The 26,243-nt window shown below is 37.7% G+C and overlaps 1 protein-coding gene across 1 annotated transcript; it reads left to right on the top strand.

Annotated features, from left to right (window-relative positions):
* Positions 1 to 514: 514 nt before the first annotated feature.
* RASSF8 (Ras association domain family member 8) lies at positions 515 to 17,454 on the top strand (the record flags this gene model as incomplete). The annotated part of the gene is made up of 4 exons (XM_080705551.1): positions 515 to 617; positions 14,516 to 15,405; positions 16,306 to 16,450; positions 17,244 to 17,454. The coding sequence occupies 4 exons, from the start codon at positions 515 to 517 to the stop codon at positions 17,363 to 17,365; spliced, it is 1,260 nt and encodes a 419-aa protein (XP_080561677.1). The 3' UTR covers positions 17,366 to 17,454.
* Positions 17,455 to 26,243: the final 8,789 nt, after the last annotated feature.

The raw sequence follows: 26,243 nt of genomic DNA, 5'->3' as shown, positions 1-26,243 counted from the left end.
TGTACCATATAAAAAATTGCTAATATTCAGTGGCACACACTGGGAATTGTTACTTATGATTCAAGGTTTGAACCTCAGAAACTATCCTAATGAAAGAATTTGGGAAAAAAGGGACAGAAAAACAGCATATACATTGAGCAATAGGACTTAATCAAATAATTAAGAATTTTTAACCCAATGAAGTATGACAACAAATTATTATGAAAGTAGCAATAACATGAAAAAATGACATATTAAGTGCCTATAGTTACATTTGTACTGCTGAATTCAGTTCTGTAGAATAAATTGGCATATGGGCTTTAATGGTAATAGGATTATGATATATTAAAATGTTTCATTGATATTTTACATAATACTGTATAAGAAATATTAAGATTTACTTTCTTAAAAATGGTATTTCCCCTTTTTAGCTGACTACTACAAATTCAGCCTTCTCCATATTCTTGAAGCCAGAGACATGACCTGACACCCTGATGACCACTGTCAGGACCCTTGGGTGACTAGCCAGTGCACCATGGAACTTAAAGTATGGGTGGATGGAGTTCAGAGGATTGTTTGTGGGGTCACCGAAGTCACAACTTGCCAAGAGGTTGTAATAGCCTTAGCTCAAGCTATTGGTAAGTAAACTCTGTGGGTGTCTGAATTAAAAGTATTTTATGATTCCCTTTGGTGGGGACATGTGGCTTAAATATGGATCACTAGTGGATTTTGTTCATTTCATGCCATAATAAATCGCAGAGCCACACTTGTTCTTACTACCTGTGTTCACTTCACTTTACTTCCTGTGTTTAGGTAAGTTTGTGATGATGCTTGTTCTCTGGTACCCTACCCCACCCCAGATTTTACTGACCTTAAATCTAGACTCAGCACTGCCTTCTCTTCTGATGTTTTTTCTAAAAAGTGATTCTAGAACTAGGGATATTTTAAGCCAAAGTATAGATTCCTAGTTCCCAGGATCCCTAATAAGGAAAAGTTCTATTTATTGTCAATTTCTGCATACTTTTAAAAAAGATAATATAAATAAGTTAAATAACAGAATTCTCAATTAGAAAGACAATGTGTACTTTTAAAATCTTCTTATCCAGTAAAGATGAAGTTAGGTACACATTTACTTGCCACATCTCCTGGCTTCATCTTATCCTCCTATCCTATCTAGATTTTTCTTCCATTTTTTTTCCTTTATCAGAGTTCATGCATGTTTATTAGTTGCCATAAACCCATTTGGAACTGCCCCCATGATGAGGGCAGAAAAACTTGTCTCAATAAAACCAGTAATCTGGTTTAAAGTTTCTGTTTGCCAGTCGTAAAATCCATATGGAAAAGCAAAAGACCCAGAATAGCCAAAGCAATTCTTAACAAAAATCATACTAGAGGTATCACAATATCTGATTTCAAATTATACTACCAAGTATAGTAATAAAAACAGCATGGTATTGGCACAAAAACGGACACATGGATCAGTGGGATAGAATATAAGACACAGAAACAAATCCCCCCATCTATAGCCAGTTGATCTTTGACAAAGGGACCAAAAACATGCTGGAGAAAATAAGCCTTTCAACAAATGATGCTGGGAAAACTGATTGTCCTTATGTAGAAGAATGGAATTAAATCCCAACCTCTCACTCTGCATAAAAGTGAACTCAAAATGGATTAAAAAAAAAAACCTAGAAATTAGAGCAGAGCCATTGAAATCACATAGAATAGGGCAAAGTACCAACTCTTCAACACATGAGCAAAGCCCAGGAAATAAAAATAGGACAGTATTACATTAAAAGCTTCAGGAAACTGAGACTGGAGGATCGCGGTTTGCCTCAGGTACTAAGCAAGGTCCTTCGCAACTGAGTGAGACCCTGTTTCGAAATTAGAAAGAATAAAAAAATAGGGCTTTGGATTCAATCCCCGGTACCACAAAAAAAAAAAAAAAAAGTAAATGCTGGTGAGGATGTATGGTGTATGAGAATAGAAACCCTTATATATTGTTGGTGGGATTGCAAATTAGTACAACCACTAGAAAGGGCAGTGTGAAGGTTCCCCAGAAGACTGGGAATGGAACCACCATCTGACCCAGCTATACCACTCTTGAGGGTCTTCACAAAGGAACTGAAGTCAGAACACTAGAGGGATGCATGCATTTCCATGTTTATAGCAGCATAATTCACAATAGCCAGACTATAGAACTAGCTCAGGTGCTCCTCAACAGATGACTGGGTTATGAAATTATGGTATATACACACAATGAAATTTTACTCAGCCATAAAGAAAAACACAGTTATGTCATTTGCAGTAAGAACTTGAGAACTTGAAACTGTTATGCTAAGTGAGATTAGCCAGTCACAGAAAGTCAAGGCTCATATGTTTTCACTCATCCGTGGAAGCTACAGAGAAACTAGGAAACAAAGAAGACGTAGATAACTGAGGGAAGACACTAGTGGAACAGAGGGAGAGGATTTGGAGAGGGAGGTGGGGAGGTCAGAGGGGAGATGTCGTTTTGTTCATATATGAAATTATCCATATCAGTGTTAATATTATATATGGGGTGGGGGAGGAAGAGGAGTGGGGCCTGGAAAGAAGTACACAGTGCTGTGTGCATGCGTGTTTCTATCACCCTGAACCGCACTATGATACCTAAGTACAGTGTACTAGTAAAATAAGAAAAATAAAAAGGAAAAATGCTTTTTCTCTTTGTACTGTAAATCTATTATTTAGTATGCACTGAGGAAACCGTGTGTCCAACACCATGCTAGGTGCTCTGCGCCTCTTTTTCTTTGAGCTCCATATCAGAAGTTGATTTTGTCCTTCTAGTTTAAATTGGAATCATATCCAGTTAGGTCAAGATTGAAATGACTCACTCTGTTGCCAAGACATCTGAGTATTTGATGGTGATTGTGCCAACTGCACCATAGCAGATGCACTGTGAGGTTGGCAGTGCCCTATACGAAAATAGAGACTTTCTTTTAAAAACAGACATGTTTAGCATGGCGGCTCGCGCTTGTAATCTCGGCATTCAGGAGGCTTAGACTGGAGGATCACGATTAGCAGACAGCCTCAGGTACTTAGTGAGGCCTTCCGCAACTTAGACCCTGTTTCAAAATAAAGAATAAAAAATAGGGCAGGGGATGTAGCTCAGAGGTCAGATGCCCCTGGGTTCCATTCCCAGATCCAGAAGAAGAACAAAAAAAAAGGACATGTTTTTATTTTTCCTTAAATACTGTATCACTCTAATATATTAAAGCAATGCTGAAAATACTAGACTTTCACACCCAGTGAAATTCTTTGCATTTAAGGCTAGAACTATATTTGTAGAATTAAGCTTAATTATAAAGGAGGGGAAGATTAAAGATATTTATTTTATATCAACTTGTTTTGTAATTTTCTCCCTTTTTTTATTTGTAAAGACTAGGATTATCAATTGTAAAACCAAAGTTTCTTTTACATTTGGGAATCAAGCCATAGACAGTGCTTTAAAAATAGATAGATGGGCCGGGCATGGTGGCAAACGCTTGTAATCCCCACGCTTGGGAGGCGGAGACAGGAGGATCGCACAGGTTCAAAGCCATTCACGTGCGCTGGCTTAAGGGACCCTGTTTCCAAATAAAAAAACATAAAAATAGATCTGGGAGTGTAGCCCAGAGGTAGAAGGGTTTGCAGGAACCCCAATACCACCAAAAAAAAAAAAAAAAAAAAGGATGGATGGATGGAAGGAGTTTCTGTTTAAAAAAAAAAAAAGTAATTGAGTAGTACTGCAAGCTACATCTGTCCCTATGGTAACTACATTTTCTGCATAGGATTTCATGGGGGAAAGTACAAACAGGCACCATGAATGGGTTTATCCATCTGAACTAGAGAATATACTTATTTGTGAACAAGTTAAAATGTTTTAACTGAATCTACACCCCCATATTTGCTTTCTCGATAACTCAGTTCATTCTAAGACCTTTTTTGAAAAGTTGTCTGCTGCTGTACATGGTGGTACACACCTATAATCCTAGTACTTGGGAGACAGACAGGAGGATCTGAGGTTCAAGGCAAGTCTCAGCAACTTAGCAAGACCTTGTTTCAAAATAAAAATTTTAATAAAGGGGAACATGGTATAACTCAGAAGTAAAATGCCCCTGGATTCAATCCCTAGTACCAAGGGGGTAAAAAAAGTTGACAGCTCAAATACAGATATTTTGTGGTATTCCTTCAAATATGGCTGAAAACTCTTAGAATTCTGTCTTATAAATACTTCACTGAATGCCAAATTATCTGAGAGATGGAACTCAACTGGCAACTGGCCAAAAGTTGTTGATCCTTATTTCTGTTGTGCTGGGGATTTTTTTTCAGCATCAAATTCACTATGCTAGACAGGCTTGGTGGCACACACTTGTAATTCCACATTTGGGAGGCTGAGACAGGAGGATCGTGGTTCATGAACACCCTCACCTACTTAGTGACCCTGTTTGAAAATAAAGAATAAAAAAATGGGGTTGGGGGTGTCACTCAGAGGTAGAATTCCCCTGGGTTCCATTCCCAGTACCGCAAAAAAAAAAAAAAAAAAAAAAAAATCACTATTCTTCTGATATATACTTTAATATGTATCTGTCTTATAGTAAGAGTTATTGATATTCACACTATTTTTACTTTATTTCTACTTTAAGAAGTAATAGAGAGTTTATGAATTAGAGGAAATTGCTTATATAACAGGTACCCCAGAGTTACCCTGGCTTAACATAGTGATTTGTACTGAAGTAACTTGTAGACAGGTTGCTTGGATTTAAGTCTTCATATATGTCTCATGGGGCAACAATATACAGTCAACCCTCTATATCCAAAAATTCCACATTGAATGCAACCAACCTTAGATTGAAAGTACAGCGGTGATGCATTACAATGTCCATGTATAAACTTTTTTATCCTTGTCATTATTATTTATATTGCATTTGGTAACTTTTCACAGCATCTCAGTAGTACCAGACTGGCAACCAAACCTTGAACACATTGGGGCTTTGGGGGACATTTTCAAACTGCAGCACCAGTTCAACCTTGTTCTCTCTACCCTGTTCTCAACAGATTTCTTTCAAAATAATCCTTTAAAAATATATGCAGAGCCCTTGGGCTCTCTCCCACCCCCTTAGCACCTCAGTGTGTCCACCAATACAAAAGCTTTCTGCTCACCATTGTGTAAGGGTTTTTATAGAAGTTTCATTACATATTACACACTCCATACAATGATTAACTCATTGGCCATTGATGACTAACTCAATATTCAACTCTTCCCCTCACTGGTGGTTAGGGGAAGGACAGAAGGCTCCAACCCTTTAATCAGTGATTAAACTCCCATCTTGAAGGTATCTAGGGGTTCACCAAGAGCCACTAATTGACACAAACTTGAGTTAGGTTGAAAGGGCTTATTATGAATGCAAAGGAAAAAAATGTTCTTATACCCCTCTTAGGGAATTTCAAGAGTTTTGTTTGGAAGTTCTTTGTCAGACATGGGGGTGGGGGGACTAAACATGTCTCTTCTTTTATCACAGTACTTGGTACATAATTGTAAACAAATGGATTAATTTTTTAAAGTTTTTTATAAAATCATAAGCTGAACAAGGTGACCACATAATGACCCGTTCAACTCAAGATTATATGACTTTTCAGAGTATAAGAAAAGGAATATATTTATGTGGCCACATTTAATGCCTAATTGCATGTGTAAATTATCAATAATAGAAATTTATAAACTGATCCACTTTATCTGTTTTTGAAGTAATATTTGTAGACTATTGGGAAATTTAGAAAAATACCAAGAATTTTCTAAATTTCTAAGGTAGGCTCTCATGATCCTACCTTCTGAAACTATCCAAAGACAAAATTGCAACATACTTAGTATAAGGATTTAAATTGGTTTGATTTGAATTCTAAAAATAAGAAGCAGTTTAACATAAGCTGCTTTGCTAAGCTGAGTAAACAATTACTTTGGCTACAAAAATTTTGTAATACATTTTACTACAAAGATTTCTATTTCTTGCTTCAATATTATTAGTATATTTTGTTCACTGAGATTACAGGGAACACAATTAATATAATAGTGGCTAAGAGGAGAGTTTTTGAGTCAGATCACTGGCTGTAAGAGATTTATTTAATATCTCTGTGCCTCAATCTGACCATCTATAAAACAGAGGTAATAACAGTGCCTTCCTCATGAGATTAAGAGGGATGAAGATCAAATGATATAAAAATTCATGATACAGTAAATAAAAAATGAGAGTTGAAAACTGAAGCGTATTTGAAGTATAAATTCTTTTATACTCAAGAGCTCATCTTTAGGTACAGTAGGAACATTGCTTATAGTATTGTTAAGTAAAATTTATAAGGGCAATTGGTTTGAAACACACCAGGTGCTGTGTGCAGAAACACACCAGGTGCTGTGTGCGGAAACACACCAAGTGCTGTGTGTGTACATTTGTGTCACTTTGACTCTCGTGGTGATGTGTCACTACAGCACACCAATAAAAGTGTTAGAAGTGTTTCCTATTACTTTGTTAATATTATTTATCTAATCAGCACAATACCTATTAAATCATAGGTGCTCAGTAACCATTTGCTATTATTTTAATAGTAAGCTTATAATTCTAAATAGGCAATAATTCTATGATTATATAATATTCTAAACACTGGGAAAATATACTATGAATTATTTAACTATGGATAGAATGCACAACTAGCTGATATGTACTCAGACATAATCTTTCATTATATCACTGTCAAGATAAATATACTTTGTGGTAAGAATACTCTCAGTTTCACCAAGGATTTGTGGTTGTTTTATTTTGTTTTGTGGTACTGGGGATGGAACCCAGGGGCATTCTACCTTTGAGCTACATCCCCAACCCTATTTTGTATCCTTTCTTTTGAAAGAGGGCCTCACTAGGTAGCTGAGACTGGCCACAAACCCGTGATCCTCCTGTTTCAGCCTTTCAAGTACTGGAAGTACGAGCATGCACCACCACACCTGGCTAAGGATTTGAATAGTATAGTAGAAATTCACTGATAAATTTTTATAATATTTGTATGTTGTCAGGAAGTTGCTTAAAATTATTTAAGCTTTGATTTCTTCACTGACAAGAATCATAATAGCTACACTATTTAACAGAATCAAAATAATATATATCATCAAAAGCATTTTCCAGATTATAAAATGACACAGTATAAGTTCTGTTACAAAGATAAAATTCATTGTCAGAATTCTAAGTCACTATGGAGAGAATTAGTTATGTTCATAAGAGTCAGCATAAGAATCTTGAAATGTATATTTTATAAAATTTTCATCAAAATGTTTATAACTCAAAGAACAAAGCTTTGGAAAAATTTGGTGCTATAGGATAGGTTATTTATCACAAAAAAGTAACTCAGGTGTTACTTACATTTCTAATATGTCCAAAAACATGAAGATATATTATTGGTATTAAATTCATAAGATATTAATATCAGCTCTCTATCTTGTTATTTTGAATAATGTGCAATATTCATCGTTGGGATGGGGAGGATTTGATATTAAAAAATTAGATTTTAGTTCAATTTAAAACTTACAAATAGGGTTAGTGATGAAGATATTTAATTAAATCTACATTTCCAGGGCCTGGCACTGTTTCTCACAGATATTTGGTGTTCAATATGTACTGAATGAATGTGACTTTTTAAGTTAGAGTTCTGCTTTATGACTCTAAAAGCAACTGTAAAAATAGTTGCAATTGTTAAAAATGGTTTTTATTTTTAAAAAATTCAAATTACCTTATAATGATATATTTCACTTTGTTAGGCATAAGTAATTTGTTACCCAATTTTCTTTTAATTTATTCCAGTCTTCCAATAAAAATTTCATTGTTGCATTAAAGTCTCTAGAAAGTTATCCTCATTATATGAAGTTAATGGTTCTTGGAATTAGTCTCAATTGCTTTAGAGATTTAAAAGTATAATCAGCATTTTATTTACCACTAGTCTAATTCACTTATTTGAGAGTGGCACAAAGTTCTTAATGGCCCAAATAGCTTGAACTATAAATGTCATAGACAGATATGCCTCTTTTTTAGTTTTAAGGCTACAACAATTTAAATAGTGCTGTGCACGTGTATGAAATTACCAGTACCAATCTAAATGACATGTATGGAAAAGGGACAGGAGGGGGGCGAGATCCGGTAGTGCATGCTAGTAATCCCAGCATTTGGGAGCCTGAGACAGAAGGATCACAGTTTGCAGCCAGCCTTAGCCACTACTAAGTGAGGCCCTTTGCAAACTCAGTGAGACCCTGTTTTCAATAAAGAATAAATAACAGGGCTGGAGGTGTGGCTTGAAGGTAGAATGCCCCTGGGTTCCATCTCCAGTACCACACACACACACACACACACACACACACACACACACACACACACACACAATTAATAAAATAAAATGCACTCAAAGGAATTGTTCAAAAGCCTGAAACTATCCAAATGAAATATAGGATCTAAGATGGAAAGACCTGGAGAACATAATGTTAAGTGAGATCAGCCAAGCATAGAAAGAGAAGGGACATATGTTTTCTCTAATATGCCCAAACCAAGGGTGGATTAGGAATACTAAAGATAATGGAGGGGAAACCTCAGCAAAGCTAGAATGAAAGGATAGAGGAAGAAGGCTGAGGTTGATTAATGGAGGAGCTACATCCGAATATGTGAAAGTATGAATGTAGCGTGGTCAACCTGGACACTCAGTTGTTGGGAGGAGGGAGGGGAATATATAATCCACAGTCTGAATGTATGATCCACATAAAAATAAATATAGGATCTATAGGGCCTTGCCAAGTATGAGTATTCAAAACATAATTGTGTATTTAATTCTTATATAAGATATTTAAAACCCAATCTTATAATAAAATCAAACCTATTTATCTTTTATAAAAGAAACTTTTACATAGCAGAATGATTTTTTTTCTTTTTGTCTAGTAGCATGAAATGGGCATTATATAACCAAAAGGAAACACCAGCAGTAAAAGCAATTCCAAATACTCTTCTATATAAAGACATTCTCAAAGACTAGCAGTGTCATTAAACTTTATATGTAATTGTAACTAAATTAGGGTCTTTAGAATTTTCAATTAACCTTGTCTAATGTGATGGCTTAGTTTTCTTTTAAAGATGCTTACTGGCCTGATAAAATGGATGGGGAGCTCGGCCTGTCTGGTCTAACCCTTCATGTAGCTCACAGGGACCAGGTCCAGGGAGCAGCACTTAGTTCACATGGGACAGTTTTAACTTTGCCTGTGTGTCATGTGATTTTTCTTGAGACAATTATACTAATTTTCTTTTTTTTGTTGTTTTGTTTGTTTTTTTTGGTGGTACTGGGGTCCTGGAAACCCTTCTACCTGTGGGCTACACTCCCAGACCTATTTTTATAAATTTTTATTTGGAAACAGGGTCTCTTAAGCCAGCACGATACTCCTGTCTCCACCTCCTAAGCACGGGGATTACAATTTTATTAGATAAGGAAATACTACTGTCTATAGATGAAGAGACTGAGGCTGAAGGACATTTAATAATTTGTTTAAATAATGTAAGTAGGTGGCAGAGTTTGATTTGAACACAAGCCTTCCAACCCAGAGCCCTCTACTTTCTTCTTTGCCTATCTTTACACATAGTTGGAAGTTAGTTTAAGAATTATTTTAAGTTAGATTATAGTCATGAAGCCACTGTTAAAAGAAAGTCTCTAGTCAGCCTTTTTGTTATCCAAATAACAATGTCTTAAATTAGTAACAACTGCTAGGTGTTGAATGTTTCCTAGGGACCAGGCACTGTGGTATTTGTATGTGTATTAGGGGGTAGTAATGGCGATTTCACCCTAAGGCTTCCTATCTCCAAGCTATACCCTCAGCACTTTTTATATTTTACTTTGAAACAGGGTCTCAGTAGGTTGCTGAAGTGAGCCTCAAACCTACGAATCTCCTGTCTCAGCTTCCCAAGTATTGAGATAACAGGCATACTCCACTCTTCCCAGCTGGAAGGTACTTTTTACCTTTGACACTCAAAACCAGTGAGGCGTTTTATTTATTTAATATGCTTCTATTGGCGCATTGTAATTATGCTTTGTAATGAGGTATACAGTGACAGGAACATAAGATGTGCACACACTCCCGGTACATTTCCCTCCGGATCCCACCCCACTTCCTCCCCTTCCCTGTAAATGTCATTGAGATTGGTACTGATAATTTTGTATATGTACATAGTTTTATTTGAACTCTTGCCTTCATCAAGTCTTCTCAACCCTCCCAAAAAAATCCTCCTCCTCCTTTTTTTTTCTCCACTAGAGTCTCTCCTCCTTTACCTGAAGTCCTTTTATTACCCCGTTTCTCTCTAGCTTCCACATCTGAAAGAAGACATAATACACATGTTCACTTTCTGAGACTGGCTAATATATTATGATATTCTCTAGTTCTATCCATTTTCCTGCAAATGACACAGTTTTGTTTTTCTTTATAGCTGAGTAAAGTGAGGCTTTTTTAGAAATGAAGTTTTGCTACTTTTATCCCCCAGAATTAAACCTCAGTGTCCTGCCTCCAAAGCCCTTTTGCCCTACACCCAAGAGTTAGGTTTTCTTAAAGGAGAACATAACTAATATGCCTTGAGCAAAATCATACTTCTGAATGGCATACATAGGTGTTCATATTTACACATCTAGATATCCACTCGTTAATACAGTATTGAGAAAATATACTATTGGCTCAGAATCTCATGAAGTATAAAAAGGAAGGCAGAGAAGATAAATCAGTAGCTGTATATGCCAATATAATTGCTAGATGGTGGGGTCAGGGTTTTTTTCCTTTGTAATAATATTAACCACTAATGTACTTTTTTTTTTGCAGCAGCAGCAGCAGCAGCACTAGGGATTGAACCCAAGGGCTATTTTATTCTTTATTTTGAAACAGGATCTCACTAAGTTGCAGCAGGCCTCACAGGTTGCTGAGGCTGGTAGCGAATCTGTAATCCTCCTGTCTCCGCCTCCCTAAGTACCGGGATTATAAGCATGCACCACCATGGCCGGCTAAATGTACATTTTTAACAATTCTAATATCCACCCACTTTAAGTGAACATATTTAGGAAGCTGGTTTCAAAGCTTATATAGTATTACATTGATTGTCTTCTGAAACCTTATCTTAGCCCTATAATTGATAGTTGGGTTAAGTATTTTTAATTTATTGTGTTTGATTTATCTTGCTAATAAAACATTTTATTCTTTTTTTTTTTTTTTTTTTTGGTGGTGGTACTGGGGTTCCTGGAAGCCCTTCTACCTCCGGGCTACACTCACAGACCTATTTTATATTTTTATTTAGAAACAGGGGTCTCCTAAGCCAGTGCGCGCGGCTGGCTTCGAACCTGCGCGATCCTCCTGTCTCTGCCTCCCAAGCGCGGGGATTGCAAGTGTGCGCCACCACACCCGGCTTTATTCTGTTTTTTATGATAAAAAAACAGAATTTAACAGACCATTTCTACACACAACACACACACACACACACACACGATGCACTTGTATTGATGCATCATAATTATACATCACAGTGAGATTCAAAGTGATATAAATGTGTTTGCACATATCACATGATGTGTTTCCCATCTCCCCACTCCCTGTGAAATTGGTAGTGATATTTCATACATGGGCGTAGCATTATTTGACCGGTTTCCTTCCTCGGTCTTCTCTTTTCCCCTCGCTGCCTACTAGCCCAGTCCTCTACCGCTCTCCTACTGGTCTCTCTCTTCATTTATCTGAAGTTCCTTTTGTTTCCTCTCTTCTCTCTAGCTTCTACATATGAGAAAAATCATATGGCCCTTGGTTTTCTGATACTAGCTGATCTCATTTAGCTACTCTTCTCTAGTTCCATCCATTTTTCTATAAACGACATGATTTTCTTTATTACGGCTTAGTGGAACTCCATTTTGAATACATACCACATATTCTTTATCCATTCATCTGTTGACAGACACCTAGGTTGGCTCCATAATTTAGCTATTGTGAACTGTGCTGCTATAAACGTGGGTGTTCTTTTATTACTCTAGTATTCTGACTTTAATTCTTTGGGAAATATTCCAAGTGGTATAGCTGGGTCATACAATGGTTCCATTTCTAATCTTTTAAGCAGTATCCATACTGATCTCCAAAGCCGTACCAGTTACAATCCCACTGACATCCTCACTAGCATTTATTACCACGTATATTCTGGATGACTGTCATCCTAACTGGAGTTAGGTGGCATCTCAGTATAGTGCTTTTTTATTTGCATTTTCATACTGCTAGTTATGTTGAATGTTTTTTCATATATTTGTTGGATATTTGTATTTTTTCTTTTGAGAAGTGTCAATTCAATTGCCTATTTTTGACTGGGTTGATTTTGGGGTGGAACCCAGAGGCTTTTCTACCTCTGGCCTATACACCCGGACCTATTTTATATTTTATTTGGAAACAGGGTCTCACTAAGTTGCTGAGAGCCTCACTAAGTAGCTGAGGCTGGCTTTGAACCTGAGCGATCCTCCTGTCTCAGGCTCCCAAGCGTTGGGATTACAAGCATACGCTACCACACCCAGCTTAAATATTTTAAATATCAGTCCTTTATGAGAGGAATAACTGACAAATATTTTCTCCCATTCTGTAGTTCTCTCTTAAAACTCTTGATTGTTTCTTTTCATGTCCAGATACACACTGGTAGAGACTTTCTCAATAAGACTCCCCAAGCTCAGGAAATAAAACCAAAAATTAATAAATGGAATGGTATCAAACTAGCAGGCCACTCTTTTTTTACTTTGAAACAGGGTCTCACTAAGTTGCTGAGGCTGACTTCAAACCTGCAGTCCTCCCGTCTCAGTCTCCAAAGTACTGGGATTACAAGTGTGCACCACCACACCTAGCTCGTATTTTTTATTTTGAAATAGGGATCTTGCTGGGTTGCTGAGAGTCTCACTAAATTTGGTGAGGTTGCCAGGCGTGGTGGCGCAAGCTTGTAATCCCAGTACTTGGGAGGCTGATACAGGAGGGTCACAGGTTTGCGGCCTGCCTTGGCTATTTAGTGAGGCCCTTTGCAACTTACTGAGACCATGTTTCAAAATAAAGAATAAAAGTAGGGCTTGGGGAAGCCAGGCATGGTGGCACACACTTGTAATCCTACTTTTGGTAGGCTGAGACAGGAGGATCACAGATTGCGGTTTGCAGACAGCTTCAGCTAAGTAGTGAGGCCCTTTACAACTCAGTGGGACCCTGTTTCAAAATAAAGAATCAAAAAGAAGGCTGAGCATGTATCTCAGAGGTAGAATGCCTCTGATTTTGAAAAATAAAATAAATAAATTTGCTGAGGTTGGTTTTGAACCTGTGATCTTGCTGCCTCAAGCCTCCCATGTACTGGAATTATAGGTGTGCACCACCATGCCCACTTCAGGCCACTCTTTTACATTAAGTTATTTCAAAGAATTGTTTTTATTTAAGGTGATGTTGGAGGGGTAATGGGATTTGATCCAGGGCATTCTATCTTTGAGCTATACCCTCAGCCTTTTTTTTTTTTTTTTTTTTTTGCTGGTACTGGGGTTCCTGGAAACCCTTCTACCTCTGGGCTACACTCCCAGACCTATTTTTTATACTTTTTTATTTGGAAACAGGGTCTCTTAAGCCAGCAAGGCTGGCTTTGAACCTCCACAATCCTCCTGTCTCTGCCTCCCAAGCACGGGGATTACAAGTGTGCACCACCACGCCCAGCTACCCTCAGCCCTATTTTATTTTTTAATTTGAAAGAGAATTTTGCTAAGTTGCTGAGAACCTCACTATGTTGCTGAGACATGCTTGGAACCTGTGAGCCCCCTGTCTCAGCCTCATAAGTGCTAGAATTACAAGTATGGGCTACCACATCTAGCCAAGGTGGTGTTTTTATTAGTCATGGCTGAAAGATCCCTACTAAGTGAGCTATGTGTTGGCTAAGCAGGCAGGAAGACAGATCTGGGCCGCTGCCTATGCGCTGCATGGCAGGTCCTTTGCTGGCTCTGTTTCTCTTCAGAAGGAGAAGTAGGGTCTCCAACCTCCTCAGGTCCTGATGTGCTGAGTTCAGTCTCCAGTACCACAAAAAGAATAAAAATTTTAAAAATGTCTAGTTATTTCCTGGGACCATCCTACCATGGCTGTGAAGGAGGCATTCTAACATCCTTCTTCATTTTGACTAGGATACAAACTTTGTTCAGTCTTGCCCCAAATAAGAAATCGTAGGCAATTTGGCATCTGACAAGAACACAAGAGTCTCAATCAGTTTAAAAGTTAAGATCGAATCACTAAATGAGTCTGAAGAGCATGTACAGTTCATACCGTATTTATGTATTACGTATATTGGGAGGTTTGGTGTCTTCTACTGAAGGTATTAGAGGCAGTATGATCTGAACCATAAAATTTGGCCACCGGATGTCAAATGCTGTCCTCTGTTACATTATTTAGCTATTATATATCCAGTTTTGACTATTTTTATATTTTTTTGTCTAGGTCGAACTGGAAGGTACACACTTATAGAAAAGTGGAGAGATACTGAAAGACACTTAGCACCTCATGAAAATCCTATCATATCTTTAAACAAATGGGGGCAGTACGCTAGTGATGTGCAACTCATTCTACGTCGAACAGGGCCATCTCTCAGTGAGCGGCCCACTTCAGATAGTGTGGCTAGAATTCCTGAAAGAACGTTATACAGGCAGAGTCTGCCACCCTTAGCCAAACTGAGGCCTCAGGTTGACAAAACAATCAAAAGGAGAGAGCCTAAAAGGAAATCATTGACATTTACAGGAGGGGCCAAAGGATTGATGGACATTTTTGGAAAAGGTAAAGAAACCGAATTTAAGCAAAGGGTGCTGAATAACTGCAGAACCACAGCAGATGACTTAAAGAAACTAATCCGCTTGCAGACAGAGAAGCTTCAATCTATTGAGAAGCAGCTGGAATCTAATGAAATAGAAATACGATTTTGGGAACAAAAATATAATTCTAACCTCGAAGAGGAAATTGTCCGCCTAGAGCAAAAGATCAAAAGAAATGATGTAGAAATTGAGGAGGAGGAATTTTGGGAAAATGAACTACAGATTGAGCAGGAAAATGAAAAGCAGCTGAAAGATCAACTTCAAGAAATAAGACAGAAAATCACAGAATGCGAAAGCAAATTAAAGGACTATTTGGCACAAATCCAGACTATGGAAAATGGTCTTGAAGCAGAAAAGTTACAACGGGAAGTTCAAGAGGCACAAGTAAATGAGGAAGAGGTTAAAGGACAGATCGGTAAGGTCAAAGGGGAAATTGACATCCAAGGCCAGCAGAGCCTGAGGCTGGAAAATGGCATTAAAGCTGTGGAAAGATCTCTCGGACAGGCCACCAAACGATTACAGGTAAGAGTGTTTTTATTAATAGGATGTTTCGTCTTTTTAAAAGGATCAGCATATTAATCTTTTTTCATGTTTGTTTCCCTTACTTTGAAAGAATTTAATCTCTTTGTATTTCAAGAATTAGAAACCTGGCTTTGTTTAAAAGTCTTCTAGACTTCTCACGACCTAGGAACAAAGCTTAATATGAGATCAGAATGAGGCAGGAGTCAGCACCAGCCAGTCACTGCTCCACGGAGGAGGCTGCTCAACTGCGGTCGTTGTGGCTTTGGATGGTTGGATGTAGCCGAGTTTCCAGAGCTAGAGTGGGCAGTAATGATGAGATCTGACCTCTGCTTCCTCTTAGGGATAGAAGCCTGAGCCACACAGGATTACAGGCACTGGCTGACAGAAGCTTGTGTGGCTGCCTGACTGCTTCTCTGTCACTTCTCCATTGTCATCAACTGCAGCCTCTTTCCTGAGACTTAGTCCTCTTCCCTCCTCTCCTCTCACCATGACCCTCCTTTGCTTTCCTGACAAGAGGGCTACAAAAGAGTCTCTGCAATTTCCCCCTCTTTACCTATACTAGAACACTTATATTTTATCACTTAGATTCTGATCATTCAATTTATATTTCTTGGATACCCATTCTTGAAGATACTGTATGATGTGGGCATTGCAAAGTTGTACAAAACAGACTTAGCAGATGAGAAAGGGCACAATTGATTATAAGATGGTTCTTTTGCCTGTTGTGGTAGCGCACACCTGTATTCCCAGGTTCAAGACCAGGCTTAGCAACAAAGCAAGACTCTCAGTAACCTAGCAAGATCCTGTTTCAAAACAAAATAAATTTAAAAAACCCATCACTGGGCTACCTTGAACTGTTCTGTAGTGAATCCTCAAAAACTAATAATAATTTCCATCTAGGACAAAGAACAAGAACTGGAACAGTTGACCAAAGAGCTTCGACAAGTCAATCTCCAGCAGTTTATCCAGCAGACAGGGACAAAGGTTACTGTTTTGCCAGCTGAGCCCATTGAAATAGAGGCCTCACAGGCAGATATAGAAAGAGGTAAGATGTTGATAAATATGCTTTTTTTCCCTTTATTCCCAGAGGTTAACTTTGAATAAACTGTATTCAATTAATATTACCCTGCCATTCATAGCTAATCTTAAAGACATTTTCAAAAATTTTGACATAGTTTCTGTTTCTGGGGAAAAAAAATAACATTTAGGTAATTTATTTACTTAGGTTATCTTATAATCACCAAATCTTATATCATTAGTTTTAAAATGCTTCTTTATAAAACTTTTTTCTAGCCAGGCATATGGTTCACTGTTTTAATCCCAGCACTTGGGAGGCTAAGTCAGGAGGATTGCAGACTGGAGGATAACCTCAGCAATGTAGCAAGACTCTCGGAAACCTAGTGTGACCCTGTTTCAAAACACATTAAAAAAGGGCTGGGGTGGAGCTCAGAGGTAGAATGCCCCAAAGTACATATGACCCGAAGTACATTAACCTGAATTTTAGCATCTCTCAGTTCTTAATGCCCCTTTTCCTAAAAGTCTTTATTATTATGCCGATATTTAAAAGCTCCAAATCTTTTCTTATCCAAACAACTAAGAAAGAGAGGCAGAATGCTCGCCTTTTAAAAAGAAGTCGCTGTTGATGTCACCAGAACCTTGCTTATCAGCTAGCCCCCCACTGAGGGGCCTTCTCATCCCACTGTAGGGCCCACAGGGGGCACAGTCATGCTCGCCAGCGCTCTAGTTCTGTAGGGCAGGACACTTTCTCGTCTGTCATGTTGCTCCGTCTCCTAGTTAACAAGCACGTCGGGTGATGACTTTCTTCATTTCCCATTCAGAGACACCATTCCAGTCGGGGTCCCTGAAGCGACCTGGTTCATCCCGGCAACTCCCCAGTAATCTCCGCATTCTACAGAATCCTATCTCATCTGGCTTTAATCCTGAAGGCATATATGTATAACATCTGTCTTTAGGGAAGAAATCCAGTAAAAGTACCAAGGACAGTAAAATTTCCTCTTCGATTTGTGCCAGTGATGAGCAGAGGATATATTTCACAAACCACCATCCCTTTTTCTCTCCTAAATTGCATACCACTTGGAGCCATACCTGTGCACTGATGCTAAAGAACAAAGAACTGTTTCCATCCATCAACAGTATTGACATTTTTGTCCAGCAGCTGTAATACAAAGCCTTCATTTTTATTTGTAGCACCATGAGAGCATTAGGAAAGTATTATACTCTGTGTATACAAAAATAAACCAACCATGAATTAAGAGTAAAGAGAAATATGTGACTCGCTTAGTTTAATTTATTCCATGTAATTGATTAGTGTGTGAATGTTGTTTTAATTTTTATCAGTACTTATCCTGTGACTTAATTATGTTACATATTGTATGATTATGACTTTGTATGCATGTTGTCAGACTCCATCCATGTGTTGCTAATTTGCAACTCCATGGGTGTCATGGTGTGTTCCACCATCTGGACAAACTCCAGAAAAACCCACTTGTGTGTTTATTTTGTGATCCTGTCTTAACCATTGCTTAATTACATTGAATAATTCAGATTTCTTTTTAATCTGAAATTTACATTACAGTATTTCTAAGTATGGGAATGGTCATATAACAAGTGTATTTCAGGAGGTAAATTGTACGTGCAGCCTTTCATATACTGTAATTGTTAAGCATCTCTCCAAACAGGCATGGGGGTCATACTTCCTGTGATTTGTTTCTGCGTTGCCATATCATTTACTCTCACAGACCCTCAGAATTAGCATAATATATAGTTTATAGCTATTTGAGGTTTGGATTGATATACTTTGGGAATATTATTTCAAATGATCTATTTTAAAGTAACCCATTTCATATGAATAGTCTGTTAGTATACACACCGACTTGCAAATTCTTGCTGTACATTATGAACTAGTGTGCTTTTCTCCAGTCATCTAGACAGAAGGAGAGTAGGTAGAAGTTAGGTACTTTGTACCAAGGAAATGAAGTTAAATTGAGAGTATGTTTTTATTTTTGTTTGACTTTTATAGGATTTGAGTCTCCACTTGTAGATATATTGTTTTATTTATAAAGCCAAAAATGCATCAGCACCTCTCCCATGAGTAGTGGTATAACTAAAACTCACAAGTAATACTTAGATGCTTTCAGACACCTTATATTCATTTTTTTGTCCCCTCTGATCAAATTTGATACAATATAATTAAGACTTTAATCTGAAATTTAAAGTAGTTTTTAATTCTGAAGAAAATATATTATTTATATGCAAGAAAACAGAAGTGGATTAATATGCCATGGTAACAATAAAGAGATGCGTCCTGTGCATGAAGGCAACTTTGGATGTTTCAACACATTTTTGGTTTCATGAATGCTGAGAATGCTGCTTTATTTAGGTTTCCTATGAAAAATTTTATGAATGGTTGTGAAAATATATAGAAGCTTCTAGAGAACTGAGAGTAATGCAGTGTTGCCTTTTATAATCCAGCTAAATATCAGACCTCAACTGAAAAATTTATTTTTCTTTGGGTTCTTGGAGTTATCAAATTGATCTTGCCATTATACTGTTTTGCAGATAACTTGAGAAGTGATTCTTACCTGTGTAACCACAACCTGTACACATTTGCTCTCAATTTATAATAGTTATTTCATATCTACATAGATTTAAAAATAGGATACTTAAAATAATTTGTAGCTTTTGTGACAATGACTTATGTACACCCAATATATGCCTTATTTTTAAGAGTTGTATCCTATACTGAGTCATTTTGTTGTTCAGAGAAATTGAGACCTTATTCACAAAGAAAAACATTTTATAAATTGTATTTAAATCAAAATGTTAAATGGTAGGTATGATGAACTTTGCAGTTAGAAATTGCGAAGATGCCTTGGTGTACCATGAAAGATACAAAGTCAGTATCTAACTTAGTTATTATAAATTATCAGAATTAACCTATAACTTTTAAGAAAAATAGCCTAAAACCAACATGACATGCAGTAGTTGAGCTTTCCAGCACAGGGTTACAGCTGACCTCTGACAACTTCATCAGAATTTTGAAGCTGCCAAGTAATTTTCATGGACCTAATTGCCCACAGAAATACTGTTTCCTAAGTGGGAATGGTATATAAATGTGAATTAATGACATTGAACAGCTATACTTTTTAATCAGTTACATTACTTCCGGAAGCACATAAGTAAGGAATATTTTCTGAATCTTATTTTTAAAAAGAGTGGGAAATAGCTCATTTCTGTAGGAACATGTTGAAATATTTTAGTCTGCGATCATTTTTACCTATTGTGAATACAAATGAGTTAATTAAGTGCCACATATTTTGATACATTTTGGAGCAAGGTACAGGCAATAGTGTACAAAAACATCAAATATAAAAATTTTACATCTGAGGGAATATTCACGCTCTAAATAAAAAATTACATTACAAATTTATGTGATTTTGAAACATACTACAAGTTGTTTTATTGTGATTTTCTACAAGTACTAAATATATTAAAAATAGCTTTTTCTTACCAATGAATAATATGAAATAACATGGTCTATTGGACCTTTTGAAGATCATCCTCCTCAGAGAATGATCCACAGGTTTGTTTTTCAACCCTCATTTTCTTTATATTTTGGTTTGTTAGGATTTGCTTTTTGTCTTAATGCACAGGGAGGTTCTTTATTTATATGTGAGACTTCATTTTATATTAATAGATGTTGCACTCTTAGCTTCCAGTCGTTAATATGAAAATCACCAATTTCTATCATTGGAATTAGTTAAAACAAAAGCTAAAATTAGACTGAAAGAGTAAAAACATATATATGTATAATACGGCAGAAAATAAAGAGAATTTATGTTGTAAAATGTGAAGTGTGGCATTGTATAAGAATAAATAAGCACTTGTTTCCACAATGAAAATGAGATGTACTCCTGCATTAAAAGACAACTTTCTTTGTGAATAAGAGCAAAGCAGCCTTTAGAGAAAAATAATCTTTAATTTAAAGCCATTCTACAGACACCTTTCTAAAGTCAGAACTGTAATGGAGAAATAATATGGAAAAGGCAAAAACGTGATTCCAGGCATGCAATGGATGTGGGCAGGTGGGCAATTAGCATTGTATGTTGCCTTTAAAAAATTGGGCCTTAAGTTATTGTACCTGATAGTACTGTTTGTAATCTCTCAAGCACCCTAAAGCTGTCTTTCATAATCTTTATTATACTAGAATTTAGCTCATAAGTATTACTTTTATGTCAGTTTTTAAGTTGCATGTTTATACTGTTTGCTACAGTGTTTTTGTGTTCTGGGTGAAGGCCACCAGCTGTAAAAGAAGACACACAATCATTATTTATTCAGAATTGCTGCTTTACATTTCCCAACAAGCTTTCGAAGCTTTAGACACCAGGACAGTGACCGCTTGAAAGCTGCAGGAGCTCTTTCCAATGCGTTTTATATATTTTTAGAAATGAAATAAATGCAGATAACTATTTAGTATACTAATTATATTAAACCAGCAGAAATATAAAGGCAATAAAGTATATACATATATATGGGGGGAGGGGAAAGATGAAAAATATAGGTTTACGCCAGACATGACGATAGCCCTAAATGTATTTCTCAATACACCTTTCTTCATTGACCTTAAAAGGATTTGAGTTGCTGCAGCTTTAAACAGAAAATTGCCATGTTCACTAAGTGTAGAACATAAATATGCTTTAGTACAGCTTTGCTTATGTACAAATTTTAAAGATCTATAATATGTATCATATGTAATTATCTTTTGACTTTCATTTCAAAGTGTCTATTTTCTGATTATTATCATGAGCTGTAAAGCAAAGGATCAATATCTGATATTCTCCCAAATAATAAATTTTCAGAATTTATTGGGGCAGAACAATTGTTGGTTTATTTCTTGTATGTTTAATATTTTTAAATTTCACTTAAAAGATGCTTAAAGATAATAGATTTACATATCAGTGATGCCAAATTACATTTTTCTAATTGTAAATATATTAATATTATACTCTGTTGCTCAAAAGTTAACTGCTTCATCAAAGTAAAACTTAGGAGCCCGACTTGGTGGCGCACGCTTGTTAATCCCAGCATTCAGGAAGCTGAGACCAGAGGATCGTGGTTCGCGGCCAGCCTCAGCTATTTAGTGAGACCCCGTTTCAAAATAAAAGAATAAAAAATAGAGCAGAGGGTGTAGCTTGGTGGTTGATGCCCCTTGGTTCCAGCCCCAGACCACAAAAAAAAAAAAAAGTTTAGGAGACTGACATGCCTCTTTTTATTTCAAAAGGAGAAGTTTCTTCTTAATCTCTATATTCCCAGATCTCCTTAAAACTACAAGAGGAAGAAAAGTAATACTTGAGTACCCACCACGTGCCAGTGTAGAATAAGGGTTGTGTTTGAACATTCACAGTTGTCCCTGGAACTTCTCCCAAGTCACAACTACTGATTAGTAGCTGAACTTTTAGACATGGAGAAGCTGCATAAGCTCTGCAGTGACACGTGTCTGCAATTTGACCACTTTCTATTGTGAAAGTTTATCCACTTTTATAGGAATATCTAAGTGGAAGTTAAATTTTGATTCATGAGTAACAGTATGCTATAAAAGCAAAATGGAATGAGAAGCTTTAATTCAAAGTGTTAATTAATAAGTGTTAATTAATTCTATGTCCTAGATTGGAGGACTTCAAATTTTAATTAGCTGTCCTTTTGCCCTCTAAAGTCATATGTTGTGTTAATGACAGATAAGAAGTCAGATCTCCTGATCTGATCCTTCACTGGCTTCTTCACCTGCTCCACAGTGGTGCCTCTTAGGAAAGACCAATGGATGTTTATTTAGTGAGCCCGTGCAGTTGACCAGACACTGGACTGAGTTGAATTGGTTTGCCTTCTACCTCCAGGAGGTTACAGTCTCAGAGCAGGGTGACCAGTTCGGTACATGTCAAGCATAGTTAAAGTGCCCAGGATAGAGTGCCATGGAAACCCTAGACGGGGGTCCTCTAGCCCCAGTGTCAGAAGACCCTGGAGAAGGTGATTGGAACCAGGAAGGCCTGTCTGGCACAGGCTGGAAGGTGCAAAGAGGAGAAACCTCTGGAGCTGTGGTCAGATGGTGAAGGACAGGGAGGCATCAGACCATGGAGGGCCTGGGTTGCTACAGTAAAGAGTTCAGCTCCATCCCGAGAGTTGCAAATGCAGTGTTAAGCATGGAAGTGACATGATGTGATGGGCATATAAGGAAGATGGTTCTGGCTGTGGTGTCATGACCTGGAGATGGGTCATGACCAGGGACCAGAACGACCACTCACAAGGCCTGCAGAAGTCCAGGCCAAAGGTGACAGTAACCTGAACTAAGTAAGAAAGTAGCCATGGGGGTTTATTCATAGAACAATGTTTTATTGAACACCTACTTTGTACCAGGAAATGAAGAAAAGCAGGTTGTGGAAACACTAAATAGATAGTAGCAAAAATAATGCATGTTTAAATGGGAATGCAGAATAAAGGAATCAAAAAACTCATAGTATTTTGTTCTAGCCTTAAATGGCTGATGGAAATAGTGCTGTGGGTCTCTTACTGATGATAAACATTCACCAATCCTCAGTGCAGTGGCAGGCAAGAGACAAGCATGGGAGGAACTGGGAAGAATAAAAACATGGTAGTCCACAGTGGCCTTTGTTGGGCTCCCTCCTTGTTGAGTGACCCTGCAGTATTCCCTGTGGAAATGGCATGGATTTAGGGGAAGGCCCTTCGCATTCAAGTCTTCACTGTACTGGAATAGTTTCCTAGCATTCAACTCAGCTGTGTGTTCACTTTCATCTACCATGTGTATGTTTCCAAGGCGACAGGAGGGTCTGACATAGTCGAGAAAGGTATAAAGAAAGTGGACAATACAACCTCATCTATCTATGCAAAGCCATTATTTACAAATTTACTACAACTACTAGGATTGGAATACTTAGCAACAAAAGATATTTTAAGCATAAAGCAAATAATAGACACTAAGAAAAGACACAGTGATGGCTGCCGGTCGTGGTGGCACACCCCTGTAGTCCCAGTACTTGGGAAACAGAGACAGGAGGATTGCAAGTTCGAGGCCAGCTTCAGCTACTTAGTGAGGCCCTCTGCAACTTAGACTCTTTCAAAATAAAGAATAAAAAAAAAAATATCTCTAGCTGGGGTTGTAACTTGGAGGTAGAATGCCCTAAGGTTCAATCCCTAGTACTGGGGGGGGGGGGACACACAATGAGCAACACATACACATAAAGGCTGGGGAAAGGAGAGAGGGGTTCAGAATGCACCCCAAGCTCAACTCAGCCAAAGAGAGGATCTCTGGGGACAAACCATTGTGACAATTGTCAGGCACAGCCACTGGTGCATCAGCTCACAGTGCTGGGTCCCGTGTGAACTCTCAAGGGCTACACCATTCAGACTCACCTCACATTCTTAAGAAGGTCTGCCTTTTATTGAGCCAAAATAGATTTCCTTGTCATTTCAACTGTTCAGAAGAAAGTTTTTCACCAATGTGAAAGCACTTCAGATACTTAAAGACATGTAGTATGTCCCTGGTTTCTCTCTTTCCCATGCTAAATACTTGCAGATCTTTCAAATAGTACCGTTTCCAGTCCCCTCTCCTAAATATACTCTAGACCACTCTTGAACATTGCAGGCAGGACTGACAACAAACTCCACTTGTGGTTTGATCAGGTCAGCGTGGAGCTCTTGATTAATTGTTACAACAGCATAAAACTAAACTGGTTGGGTGATTGGGTGGGTTGGTTGGCTGGTATTTCGGAACTTCATCACTGACTCAACTGACAGTTTGCTAAAATCCTGTCTTTTTCATACTTTCAGCTGTCACTGAGATCTCCCTTAACTGGAATGTATACAACTGAGTTCCAGAATACATATACAGCAGCTTACTTTACCTCTCAAAGCTTCTTAGGTGATAACTTCCAAGAGGAAGAGATGTGGCTTTAGTGTGAAGTTGAAAATGAGGTTAATTTTGTTGAGGGCAGAATTCTACAGAAAGAGGCACACAGAGGTAAGGAACTGGGAGAGCGGGGGAGCTCCACTGAGGAAAGACTTCCACCCATGTATATTTGCTCAGTGCCTACCCCATTGCAGGCAGTGGAGACCGCAGTGAACAAAACCCCCAAGTCCTTGCCCACACGGAGCTTAAGTCCCAGGAAGGAAGACAGATGAACAGAGAAGCAAGGTACCGGCATCTTTGTGAAAAGTGCTATGGAGGGGAAAATAAGGCAATGAGGAGGAATAGGAAGCATCAGAAGCTGGGTGAGGATTGCAGCTCTACATAGATGGTTTGAGAAGGCCTCTCTTAAAAGGTGATGCAGGTTTAAAGACTTGGGAAGTGTAGGCAGGCCATGCAGAAATGAGGGAAGTTAAGAGGTTTGACGTTTTCTCAAATATGTGCAAGCTGGAGAGTAATTGGGATTCTAGAGGGACTCCAGATAATGGAGTAGAAACCTTGGGGGAGCCAGGGAGATCTAAGGGTAGGGGAGGAGAAAGACAGGTTCATTCATTCAATGTCAATCTGGGAAGGGGGGTTACCAAGCACTGTATGCATGCATGGCATTGTCAACGTGATTTACATTATCACATGAGACTATAATGTACCGATACAAGCATTAAAAAAAAAAAGAGGTTTGAGATTCCCGAGAAGCCCAGGGAGTCCAGTTTTCCGTTTCTAAGCAACTGATTCAGAATACATAGCCCTTTCCTGGCTAGTAGCCAGATGAATTATTCGTTTGATCAGTGTTCTCAAATCTAATAAAATACAGGAGGAAATTATTTTAAAGATATTAAATAAAATTTTGAATCTAAATTGAATTACCCTTAATCTTTCCCAAATTAAAATTAAGTTCACAAGTAAAATGACCTTCTATGAATAGATTCAAACCCGGCCTGTTTTCCAAAGTAGTGACTAAAGAAATAACCTTTAGATCTAAAGATACTTTATTTTACTAGATAGCCCCTTCAAATTTAATGCAGTTTTATAACTTGCATATATGTATTTTAAAATTCAAGATAAACAGGCAAGTCATTATCAGGTACTCTTGTAAAGTTAGATGAGTATTTCTAGGAGCCCCTTTTTTTAAAAAAGTGTGGGTGGGGGGGTATCTAAGCATAAAGGACAAAGGCCCAAACTATAGATGAAAGTAAAGCAATATTAACTCTTCATTGTAGGTCTTCTCTATTTTATCTAGGAACCATTGTCCTTTCTGATGAACAGAAGCTATAAAGATGTGTATCACACCAAAAGCTCAGGCAAGGAAGGAACAATAGACAAGTGAGACATTAATGTAGAAAGCTTCCCTCACAGCAAAGGAAGCAATCATGAAAATCAAAACACAGGCTACGTCTGTCTGTTGACACACACCTAGCATGGTTCCATAATTTGGCTATTGTAAATTGTGCTACTATAAACATGGTCACTACGGTATTGTGACCACTTCTTTTAGAAAGATGCCAAGGAGTGGTATAGTGGGTACAGTGGTTCCATTCCTAGTATTTTGAGGAACCTCTCTGCTGATCTACATAGTGGCTAATTTGGCTGTAATAAATTGGCTGCACCAGCAGTAAATTAGTTCCTATATTCCCCACTTCCTTGCCAGCATTTATTATCGTTTGTATTCTTGATGATTTCCATTCTAACTGGAGTTCAATGGAATCTCAGTATAGTTTTTATTTATATTTTCCCTGATTGCTGATCATGTTGAACAGCTTTTTATATATTTTTAGTCATTTGTATTCTTCTTTTGAGAAGTGTCTGTTTAGTTCAACTGCCCATTTTTTAATTGTGTTATTTGTGC

This window comes from Muscardinus avellanarius, assembly GCF_963383645.1.
Source record: "Muscardinus avellanarius genome assembly, chromosome: 11".
In the NCBI taxonomy this organism is placed as follows: Eukaryota; Metazoa; Chordata; class Mammalia; order Rodentia; family Gliridae; genus Muscardinus; species Muscardinus avellanarius.
This window is presented reverse-complemented; position numbering and strand designations above follow the sequence as displayed.